This window comes from Malus domestica, chromosome 03, assembly GCF_042453785.1.
Source record: "Malus domestica chromosome 03, GDT2T_hap1".
NCBI lineage: Eukaryota > Viridiplantae > Streptophyta > Magnoliopsida > Rosales > Rosaceae > Malus > Malus domestica.
In genome coordinates, this window is record NC_091663.1 from 31,040,627 (window position 1) to 31,053,018 (window position 12,392).

The 12,392-nt window shown below is 39.6% G+C and overlaps 1 protein-coding gene and 1 pseudogene across 1 annotated transcript; both read right to left on the reverse strand.

Moving 5' to 3' along the window:
- Positions 1–1,759: 1,759 nt before the first annotated feature.
- Positions 1,760–9,025, reverse strand: LOC103446250 (L-type lectin-domain containing receptor kinase IX.1-like; annotated as a pseudogene).
- Positions 9,026–9,542: 517 nt separating this feature from the next.
- Positions 9,543–11,795, reverse strand: LOC139194523 (L-type lectin-domain containing receptor kinase IX.1-like). The gene has a single exon (XM_070819299.1). The coding sequence runs from the start codon at positions 11,696–11,698 to the stop codon at positions 9,620–9,622; it is 2,079 nt and encodes a 692-aa protein (XP_070675400.1). The 5' UTR covers positions 11,699–11,795; the 3' UTR covers positions 9,543–9,619.
- Positions 11,796–12,392: the final 597 nt, after the last annotated feature.

The following is a 12,392-nucleotide window of genomic DNA, read 5'->3' on the forward strand; positions in this document are numbered from 1 at the left end:
GATAATCTATCATAAACTACAGTCTACCATTCTCTAGAGTTACAGCTAACTGGTTTCTTAAAAACTATCTTTCTTCTCTCAAGGTCTCTAAAACTTGATCTGTTGTTCTTTTTGCTTCTAAAACTTTATGTTGCACTTCTGTGTTATTATATTTACGAATAAATGAAGGATGTTCAAGATAGCTAAGATAAAACTTTTACTTCTTCAAAGTACTGATAATTCTTTTGGATATATATGCTAATCTTCTCTTTATGCTAGTTATAGTTGGATGTCTTGGACAATAAATACCTGGTAATTGTGGTTGACAGGGTCTACAAGGACAATAATATCTGTTGTTCATACACAATAAACAAATATGATATCAGTTGTATCAATGACTTCTATCCTCAAGGTACTTTACTATTATGCTTATATTATTAAAATGCTAAACTTGGCTCTGATACCAAATTCGAAACGCATGCTCGGTTAAATAGTTGGATGACTATTATAACAACTAGACATAGAACCTTGCACATGGAACTCGACATGTTTCAGCATGACGACCACTCACAGTACAAGTATAAGGCCTTAACGGCTGAACTCAGAGGTACGAAGAACTCAGAGATACCCTGGTTAATGTCGAGTTATTTGGAAAATAAGAACAAAAAACTAAAAGGTCCAGTGAAATATGAACAAATTCATAGGAGATTTTCTACAAATTTCACATTACTTTTCTTCTTTCGATGATGTGGTATGGTTACATTGTAGTAAGGTTTGGTTTGTGGTTATTTTTGGTGAAATTTGTGTTCTCTTCCGCTTTTACTAGCAATCACACATATACTATGAATGTGAGGAGACAAGTAAATTTTATTTGATAGGGATGAAAATTTGAACCAAAGTAGGTAAAAAAAGAGACTATTGAAAGTTGAATTAGTCAACAAGACTATTTGAGTTCAACTCCGTTTGGTAGTTAGGACTGGACATGAGTGGTATTCTCAAGTAGAGCACCTTGGGGAAGGAACTTGTGTCTCTAATATGTAGGACATTTTCTCAATGTAATTGGTTTAGTCTCCCCATTATTATGTTCATCAAACTTATGGGACACATGTTAAAATGCTAAAGTCGGTCCATCCGTTTTATGAAGCAGGTTGCTTGCATTGCAAGAAACAAGCACTAGGGGAGATTCTAGGCTTAAAATCTGAAAGAGCTCTTCTTTCTCCACTCTTTCTCCTTAATTATGCCAAGTGCTAATGAATTCCCTCTTTCTTTCTAGTCATTAGATTGAATTAATCAACTGAAAAACAAGGTAAATAACAAAAACTTCATCTTTCCTTCTTTCAGTTGTTATCGGTTGCGTCATTCTCATCACTCTCTATTTGGGGAACTTCCAGATTCTAAAACTGGTGCCTAATCACAATTTCTGGTATTTTAGGCAAAACTCATAATCTCTGCCCTCTTTTTTCATTTTTGTTTTTAATTTGGTTGTTTGATCATTTTTTTTTCAATGTGGGTCTTAAATCTTGATCAATTTTGTTTGATTAACTTCGGTATGGACTAAGCTTTAATTAAAAAGATGAAAGATCAACAATTGAACGTTCATGAGCCGACCAACCTATTTGAATGCAAAAGATACAGTTCAGTTCTTCATTCATCACCAGGTACAAATTTTGCCACTCTCTTATTGTGCATGTTGACATTTCTTTTGTGTGAAAACTTAAAATTGAAAACACAGTTGCTACTACTAATGTTAGATTCGACCTTGCGGTCTTTACAAAAATCAGAAATGGGAATTGATTAGAAGTGCACCGTCTGCATTACTTTGGTATAGTGGATAATGCATGCGGTTTTACATTGAAATATATGTTTATCCTAGGGTTATTGTGCACTTTGAAATGTTGTTGATGGTGTCACAAATTTTGTTGTAGAAGATGGGGTGATTGTGAGGCTATGGGGCGTTCCTGAAGACTCAGTTTGACCCCTTTCAGAAGTAATGGTGTCACTGTCACTGACCAATGTTGAGAATGATGTTGGAGGAGCAATATAAGTCGCCACCGGAATCTTTGATGGGAGAATGGGCAATGGAGCTTCGAAGTTAAGCACTTGAATCACTTGTTGAATTGAAGATCTGAATATATATTGCAAGTGAGCACACCATAGCCCAACAATCATCAAGCACTCCATTTGTTTCTCAACAAAATGACCATAGAGTTTTGGATCGGCTGCTTGAATAACATTCCCTTCTTCATAAAGCCCCCAAACCCACTTCACCAGTTCGATTTGGCTACTTTCTAATTTGAAATCGATGGGTTTTCTCCCACAAGCTATTTCCAAAGAAACAACTCCGAAGTTGTAGACATCTGATTCCTTGGTAGACTTTCCTGTGGTAACATATTCTAGAGCCATGTAGCCTCAGGTTCCTGCCACAATTGTTGTTAGTGACTGTTCTCCATGGTCTACAAGTCGAGCTAACCCAAAATCCTCAAGTTTCACATTGAAGTTTGAATCCAGCATAACATTGCTCGACTTGATATCCCTATGAAGCACACATTGTTCCCATTCTTCATGTAGATACAATAATGCAGAGGCCAACCCTTTGGCAATGTTGTATCTCACCTGCCAACTCAACAAGCTATTTTCTTTAAAAAGATGGGAATCTAAAATTCTGTTTGGCAGGAACTCATAATCGAGTAGCAGTTCTCTTTTTTCATGGCACCAACCAATGAGTTGCACCAAATTCCGATGCCTAAGTCTGCTAATGATCCGCACTTCTGATGCGTACTCCTTCATCCCTTGTTTAGATCCGCTGGATATCCTCTTAACAGCAACTTGTAAGTTTAAGTCTTTTATGAAGCCTCTGTAATGTTAGTGTAGATGATTTCACGAGTTTTGATCTGGAGAAAGAGAGCTGGACGAAGAGCAAAACAATGAACACAGAGGAATATGAATGGTTTCTTTTCTCTCTGTCTCAATTGCAGAGGAATATTTTCTGTGTATATGAAAGAGCACGAAGCACATGCTTTTACATAACTGTCGGCCTTAAACTTGGGACCACACATACACTACATTTCATCTTAGTCACTCATCTACCTAATTACATGGATCAACCAACACATGACACTCATGGCCTTTTACAAAACAGAACTTTACACTTGGCATTATTTTGCACAAGTGAATACACCAATTTAAACAATCTTATTCTAAACTTTTCAGCTCAACACTTATAATTCAACACTCCCCTTTAAGTTTTGAGCTGATTTCACTCCAAGCATTTCCCTGAGATAGTTGAACCGATCATTTGTTAAAGCCTTAGTGAATATGTCTGCCACCTGCTCATTTGTTGGACAGTAAACCAAATCAATTATCCCTTCCTGGAGTGCATTCTTGATGAAATGGTACCTTCTGTCAATGTGCTTATTTTTCTGATGAAAAACTGGATTCTTAGTAATTGCAATTGCAGCTGTATTGTCACAGTGCACTGGAGTTGCTTCAGTTTGCATCTCACCAAAATCTTCAAGTACAAATCTAAGCCAAATGGCTTGAGCAGTTGCTTCAGAGGCACTGATGTACTTTGCTTCTGCAGTAGAGAGTGCTACACAATTCTGCTTCACAGAGGCCCACGAGAACACTCCACTGCCAAAAGAAAATGCATAACCAGAAGTACTTTTGCTGTCATCAACAGATCCTCCCCAATCACTATCACAAAATCCGATTAACATTGCATTCTTTCCTTTGACATACTCCAGACCATAGTCTAATGTTCCCTTGATGTATCTAAGCACTCTTTTGGCAGTTCCATAGTGTTTGTTTGTGGGAGAATGCATGAACCTGGAAAGTAGACTTGCTGTATACATTATGTCTGGTCTTGTAGCTGTAAGATACAGTAAACTCCCCACAATCTTTCTATACTGTTCTTCATTTGCTGGACCACTTCCATCATCCTTACTAAGTTTTTCAGCTGAAATCAGTGGTGTAGACACAGACTTGCATTCATTCAACCCAAATTTATTCAACAAGGAAGAGGCATACTTCTTTTGGTGAATAAATATGCTGAAATTAGTTTGAATGACTCCCATTCCTAGAAAATGGTGAAGTAGACCCAAATCAGTCATCTCATATTTCATCATCATGTCCTCTTTGAATTCTTCCAACATTTCTTTGCTACTACCTGTGTAGATAATATCATCTACATAGATAGACATAATTATGATATCATTTTCTCCCTTTGACTTGATGTACAATGTTGGTTCACTGAGACTCTTTTGAAAACCACACTGGGAGAAGTATGCATCAATTTCTCCATACCAGGCTCTAGATGCCTGCTTCAGTCCATAAAGAGCTTTATGAAGCCTATACACTTTATCTTCCTTGCCTTGCACTGTGAATCCTTCTGGTTGGTCTACATATACTTCTTCCTGCAGTACTCCATTTAGGAAGGCAGATTTAACGTCAAGTTGATACAACCTCCAGCTCTTTTGAGCAGCTAATGCAATGAGGGTTCTGATAGTGTCCAGTCTAACCATTGGAGCATAGGTTTCGTTATAGTCGAAACCAGGTTTCTGAGCATAACCTTTGGCAACCAACCTTGCCTTATTCTTCAAGACTGTGCCATCCAGATTCAATTTGGTTTTATAGACCCATTTAACCCCAATAACAGGCTGCATTGTTGGTCTATCTACTAATTCCCATGTACCATTCTTTTCAATCATGGTCAACTCATCCTGCATTGCTCTTAACCATGATTCATCTTGAGCTGCTTCTGCATATCTTTTAGGCTCCATAACACACATATTGCATTGAGCAAAAATATCATCAAGATTTCTCCATTTCAGAGGTGTGTGGTCATAAGCCTCTGAAAGCTTTGCAGATTCAGGAGTGCAACTTTCTTGTTCTTGTGCATGAGAAGGAGAACTAGGGCTGAGAGAACTTCCTTCAATCACACTAATCTCATATGAATTCACACCAACTACATTTCCAGGTTGATCCTGAATGTAGGTTGCAGCAGCTGAACTTTGTGGATTTTCTTTCCAATTCCAGGTCATAGATTCATCAAAGACTACATCTCTTGACAATATTAACTTGTTAGTACATGGATCAAATATTCTGTATCCCTTCTCACATGTAGCATAACCCACAAATACACCTTTAACACTCTTAGCATCTAGCTTCTGTCTTGTCTCAGTAGGTACATGTACATAGCACAGGGAACCAAAAATCTTGAGATGTGCTATGCCTGGTTTTCTGCCACTATAAGCTTCAAAAGAAGTTGTATTCCCAAGTGCCTTTGTAGGACACCTATTTAGAATATATACAGCTGTGTGTACAGCTTCAGCCCAAAGAACATATGGCACACCTCTATCATGAAGCATAGTTTTTGCCATTTCAACCACAATTCGAATTTTCCTTTCCACCACTCCATTTTGTTGAGGAGTATAAGCCATGGTGAGTTGCCTTTGAATGCCTTTAGTTTCACAGAACTTAGTGAACTCAGAAGATAAGAATTCTCCATCTCTGTCACTCCTTAGACTTTTAACTTTGAAACCACTCTGCAGCTCCACCATTGACTTAAACCTTTTGAAATAATTGAATGCATCATATTTGTATCTGAGAAAATACACCCAAATCATTCTTGTACAATCATCGATGAGTAACATGAAATATTTGTTTCCAGCCAAGGATGCATTCTGCATAGGACCACACAAATCAACATGAATAAGTTCCAGGGGACAGTTTGCTCTCCAGGATTGTTTCTTTGGAAACCAGTCTCTATGTTGCTTTCCAAATTGACATCCTTGACATACATCTTTGATTTCTTCTAGGTATGGAAGACCATGCACCATATTTTTCTCACTGAGTTGCTGCAACCCCCTGAAGTTCAAATGACCTAGTCTTCTGTGCCAAGTCCGAGTAGAGTGATCTATGCTTGCTTTCAGAACCAACTGATTGTCGTGCAACAGAGAAAGAGGATAGCAACGATTTTCCTTCTTCTTGACCTTGATGACAAGATTGTCAAGTGAAGGTCCATCAAATACACTACACAAACCTCCTCCAAACACTAGATAATATCCATGCTCATCCATTTGACCTACACTCAACAAATTTTCCTTCAATCCTGGCAAATGCATGACCTCTCTAATGTACTTCTTCCCTTTATTAGTATCAATTTCCAATGAGCCCATTCCAGCAACATTTACTAACACCCCAGTAGGCATTTGCACCTTTCCAGCAACATTTGTTCTTATATCAACAAGGAGATCAGCATTCCCTGTCATGTGGTTACTACAACCACTGTCAATGTACCAATTTCCATTGACATTTTTCTCTGAAATTGCACTATTATCATAGAACAGATTCCCTGTCACTTCCACCTGATTTGCAGAATGTGCCTTTTGCACAATCTTCCCTATAGTGCATTCTCTAGCCCAATGACCAAACTTATCACAGTTATAACATTTGGGCTTCCCTTTATATCTACATTCACCAAAATGGAACTTAGAGCACACTCTACACTGTGGTTTGGTACTCTCTTGACCCATTGACTGTGTCTGGTATGGATTGGATGCAGGGCTATTGAGAGGTCTCTGTTGAAATCGAGACTTTGGATCCCATTTCTTTCCCTTGGGATTCCAATTCTTCTGAAATTTTGATGAACCAGATTGAGCTCCACTCCTATTCTGCCCTTGTGGACTCACTGAGAATGATGCAAATGCCTTCTCAGTGGTATCAACGTTATGTAGATCAAACCGTTGTTCTTGACTCTTCAAGATTGCAACAACTTCTTGCAATTCTACAGTCTCTAAACACTTTGTATTTTCTATAACTAAACAGATCAAATCATAAGATTTACTTAGACTAAACAGAACCTTCTGCACAAGCCTCTCATTAGAAAGCGATTCACCAAATGTTCTCATCTGATTAATTAGATCATTCAGCCTTGTGAGATAATTAGATAGAGATTCATCATCTCGCATCCTAGCATACTCAAACTCTCGTCTAAGATTCTGAAGTTTTACAGATCTAACCTAGTCACCACCATGATATTCTCCATACAGTAGATCCCATGCCATCTTGGCTGAGTCAGCATTTGCAATCCGAGGAAAGATCTGATCAGAGACTGCATTTTGTATAATTCCTAGAGCCTTTGCATCTCTCATTAGCACTGCCATCATTTCTTCATCACGATCGTCTTCCGATGACCCTTCAGCTTCCTTCTTCTTCTTCGAATCAGGTGTTGGCAATCCCTTTTCTACCAGATTCCATAACCCAAGAGATTTGAAGATTGTGACCATTTTAATTTTCCAGAACTCGTAGTTCTCGCCGGAGAAGATCGGAGTTCTCACCTCAGAACTTCCAGATCCAGCCATCTTGCAAATCTTTCATGAGCTTCGATTGAGCTCAGTAACCTCACAGATTTATGCCCGGATTTTTAAATGACGCAACCTGGCTCTGAGGCCATGTTAGTGTAGATGATTTCACGAGTTTTGATCTGGAGAAAGAGAGCTGGACGAAGAGCAAAACAAAGAACACAGAGGAATATGAATGGTTTCTTTTCTCTCTGTCTCAATTGCAGAGGAATATTTTCTGTGTATATGAAAGAGCACGAAGCACATGCTTTTACATAACTGTCGGCCTTAAACTTGGGACCACACATACACTACATTTCATCTTAGTTACTCATCTACCTAATTACATAGATCAACCAACACATGGCACTCATGGTCTTTTACAAAACAGAACTTTACACTTGGCATTATTTTGCACAAGTGAATACACCAATTTAAACAATCTTATTCTAAACTTTTCAGCTCAACACTTATAATTCAACATGTAAACCCCTCCAAATCCTCCCTCTCCCAGCTTCTCTCCCTCCTCAAAATTACTGGTCGCTTGAGCCAACTCGTGGTAAGAAAACTTCCTTGGGCCGGTTACATTTTCCAGTTCTTTATCAGTCAGTTTATTACAAAAGGGATTCTCATCAAGTCCGTCTACTGCTTTGCTTTTCTTCCGATATATGAACCAAACCTAACCCAACCCAGCAAACAAGATTAGAGACCCAGCAATACCCAACCCGAGCAGGAGTCCCATTTTGGATTTTCCAGGCCCGGGTTTAACACCGGATGGTGCAATAGATTCTGGTTTGTTGTGCGTAGGATCGTCATCAGAGCAGTTGAAGTGAAATTCCATGAAATGATCTTATGAACAGCAATATCTTGACCGGTAGCAGCAGAGAACCCAACAATTACCCAATCTGGCAAGTATTGTTTCAAATCAATTATGTAAGAAAGATATTTGATCACCTCCACTTCAGTACCATTTGTACCATTTTGAAAACTCGTGAATGCAACACTCGGATTTTTTGAGCTGGAGTTATAACTAATCCAAGCATCGTTTCGTTTTCCTTCATTAATATCACCATTCCAGGGAGTGGTAATGTTAGACTTGAGAGAGTTGATGTCAATGGCCACACGATCACCGACCTGATCCCTGATTACTGGTGCTCATTCCTGTAGATATCAAACTCCACAGCCACAAAAGGATACAGCGTCCTTGTGGTGTCTCCTGGTTGTTCCTTGACGGGCAGGCCAAGATGGCCACTACCTCCTGCTGGAATGTTGAGTAAGGAACCACTTGGAGCTATGAAAAACACCATCCCGTCGGCATGACCTGAATCGATCATGAAGGTGAAGTGTGGTAAAATCAGCGATTTTTCCTGTAGAGGTTTCCCAGAGGAGGAAGGGTTGATAGTAGGTGGCTCGGCCGACATTTTTATTTTGTCTGGCGCTTCTGGTGAGTTTGATGAGTTGCTCATCTATGTAAGCTGCTCCCTCGAGAAATATACCAGTCTTGCCGATGGTGAAGCTGTCGTAATTGAAGGCCAAGGGAGATGCGGAAGGGATAAACAGAAGGAAGAGGAGGAGGAGGGGTAGAAGCTTTGCGGAAGGGATAACCATAGTATCGAACTTTATGTAGAGACATTTTGCACATTGCTTGTCAACTATTAAGTAGAGCGATCACCTTTTCTTGTAGACCAAGAAACGAGTGTTTTTACAGCACAGAGTCATTGTTTTCACCGACGTCAAGTCGAAAATATCCTTGGACTAGCTGATCAATGGTTCTGTTTCATTCCAAAACTACAAACATAATGAACTTTGTTGTATTTTATTTTGCATTGTTTACACTTTACAAGTAGACTTTTTTGGATTCACTGTCTTGTTGAAACTACAATAGTATCTAGATTCAAGAGTGCATAATATATTTATCTACATGTGTTTTGGTTTGTTTGATGTGAAAACTGAAGGAACGAATGGATGGCAGCTGATTTTTTTGTTTATGTTGACATTGGGAAGACATGGATATCGTCGTTTGAACTTGGTGGTCATGCTTGAGTATTGGGTTTTTCTTTTGATGCTGTTTCTCTGTGCATTTTGACATGTACATTTCTGAATGCCCTGGTAGAAAGAACCTCTCTTTCACTTACTGCTTTTCGAGTAAAAACCCTCTTGCTATCTCTTGTTATAAATTTATGAGTATAACATATAATTACGACATGATGGTAGTCGAACATATTTACTTAAAGATACTCACTATAAAAAAATGTATTTCACACAAATTTATATATTTGTGTAACAGAGTGAGATTAAATTTATCTTGTATACAAAAGTGAGGCTGATGGAAAAGAATTGGATGCAGAAGATGAGGTGAATTGTGAGGAGTTGGTGTTGTAACCATGACCCGAAGACTCTGTCTGACGTCTTTCCAAATCAGTATTGTAACTCGCCGAGATTGAAAATGATACCGGAAGAGATACATAGCTGGCCACCGGCATCTTTGATGGGAGAATGGGCAATGGAACTTCGAAGTTAAGTACTTGAATTGTTTGTTGTATCGAAGGCCTCATCGTGTAATCCGGATGAGCACACCACAGCCCAACAATCAACAAACACTCCATCTGTTTCGCATCGAACTCTCCACACAATTTAGGGTCAGCTGCTTCAATGATTTTCCCTTCTCCATAAAGCTCCCAAACCCACTCCACCATGTTAATTTGAGTCCTTCCAAACTTTGGATCAATGGGTTTTCTCCCGCAAGCTATCTCCAAAGCAACAACTCCAAAGCTGTAGACATCTGTTTCCTTGCTTGCCTTTCCTGTGGTAACGCATTCCGGAGCCATGTATCCCATGGTTCCAGCTAGAACCGTGGTTTGCGATTGTTTTCCATGATCCACAAGTCGAGCTAATCCGAAATCCCCAAGTTTGGTGTTGAAATTTGAATCGAGCATAATATTGCTCGATTTAATATCCCTGTGCAGCACACATTGTTCCCATTCTTCGTGTAGATAGAACAACCCGGATGCCAAGCCTTGAGCAATTCTGTATCTTGCCTCCCAATGTAACAAGGTTTTCGGTTTGAACAAATGGGAATCTAAGCTTCCGTTGGACATGAACTCGTAAACAAGCAGGAGCTCTCCTTTTTCATGGCACCAACCGATTAGTTGCACCAGATTCCGATGCCTAAGTCGACTAATGATCCTTACTTCCGCCGCGTACTCCTTCATCCCCTGTCTAGACCGACTTGACACCCTCTTAACAGCAACATACGAGTCCAAGTCTTTTATGAACCCTCTATAAACCCCACCAAATCCTCCTTCTCCAAGCTTTTCTCCCTCATCGAAATTACCCGTGGATCGAGCCAATTTCTTGTACGAAAACTTCTTCGGGCCCGTCCCCTTCTCGAATTCCTCATCGATCGAGTCGTTCACCGTAGGATCCTCATCATCACTACTTCCCCCTGTTTTTCCCTTCCTCCAACAAATGCACCAAACCAAAACCAACCCACCAGCCAAAACCACACACCCACCAACAACCAGCCCAACAAGCAGTCCGACATTGACCCCGTTTTCTGGCGCCGAGTTGTTAAACTCGTTCTCATCGCGCAGTTCTGTAGAACTAAAATTCCATGAGTTGATTTTATGTAGAGCTGTAAGAGTCCCTGTCGCGGCAGTGAACCCAACAACAACATAACCCTGCAAGTACTCATTCAGGTCTACAATGTAACTAATATTCCTCCACACTAGGGAAGCATTCTCAAAACTAGTGTAAACAACACTAAGGTTTTTGGATCCAGAATCGTAGCGAATCCGAGCAGTATTTTCCCCTCCGGTTGTAATGGATCCATTCCAAGGCTTTGTAACTTTAGACTTGAGAGAGTTCATGTCAATACCAACATGACCGCCGTCAGGATCTTTGATGGAAATTCGGTTATTCTTGTAGATATCAAACTCCACTGCCACAAAGGGGTACAGATTCGTCGATTCATTATTTGGCAGCTCTATGACGGGGAGGCCTAGATAGCCGCCTAGGCCTACTGTGGTGTTGAGTGAGGACCCGTTTGGCGCCAAAAAGAAGGCGAGTCCGTCGCCGTAGCGCGTATTGTCTAAGGAGTCGATGGCGAATGTGAAGTTTGTGGTGAAATCAGCGAGTTTTCCGGTGGCGTTCTCGCGGAGGAGGAAGGGTTGAGAACAGGTGGCTCGGCCGACACTTTTGTTCCGTTGGATGTCGGCAGCGCTAATAGTCAGACGGAGGAACGTGCCGTCGACGGAAGCATCTCCCTCGAGAGATAAATTGCGGGGGACTTTTGGGAAGGAGGAGAAGTTGAAGGATAATGGAGCTGCACAAGGAAGTAGCTGAAACAAGAGAAGTTTGAGAAGAAGGACAACCACCATGTTTGTAATGCTTTTACAGATTAAACTGTGATCATCTTAAAATATAGCAGAGATTGTAGAGTTTAATTATTATTATTTTAATTTTTTTTTAGGGATTTTATCTGCAGCCGCCTTTGTTTACTTGAATTTTTTTTTTAGGGATTTTATCATTGGTTATTATAATCTCCCGTTCACACTGAATTTTTTTTTTCGAAATAATGTAGCTTGACTGACTTGTTCTAATCTAATCAGCAGCCCCATTTACTGAGTTGGGTTTTTCTTTTGCTGAAATGTCATTGGTCATGTCCAACGATCCAATTCAAAAGTTTCTAGATACACCTTTATGCATAATTAATACATCGACGGCATATTTTTACTTATTTGGGAAACTCGACGGTTGGAGCTAAACTTTATTATTTTTGAAAAAATTAAGTACTATGCGGTTGGGGTTAAAAAATCTTGTACAAAGATGTTGTAAAAGTCTCTAACCAAGGGAAGCTACTATCATTAGATAAACCGCACTCTGCAATCCAACAAGCAACATTGGCTAGTAGACTGGCGCTAAGGGGCAGTTTAATAATTATTTTGTTTTTAACTTGTAGTTTCGTTGGTTTTTTAATTGAAAACTATTAAATAAATTATCAATAAAGTAGAGCTGAAAACAGTTTACGAAAAATTGAACTGTCATGGATTAAAATTGCCCAAGATTTTTGTT

Bases quoted from the DNA above. Each gene is read 5' to 3' on its own strand.
- LOC139194523 (XM_070819299.1), bottom strand. From the start codon at position 11,698: ATGGTGGTTGTCCTTCTTCTCAAACTTCTCTTGTTTCAGCTACTTCCT.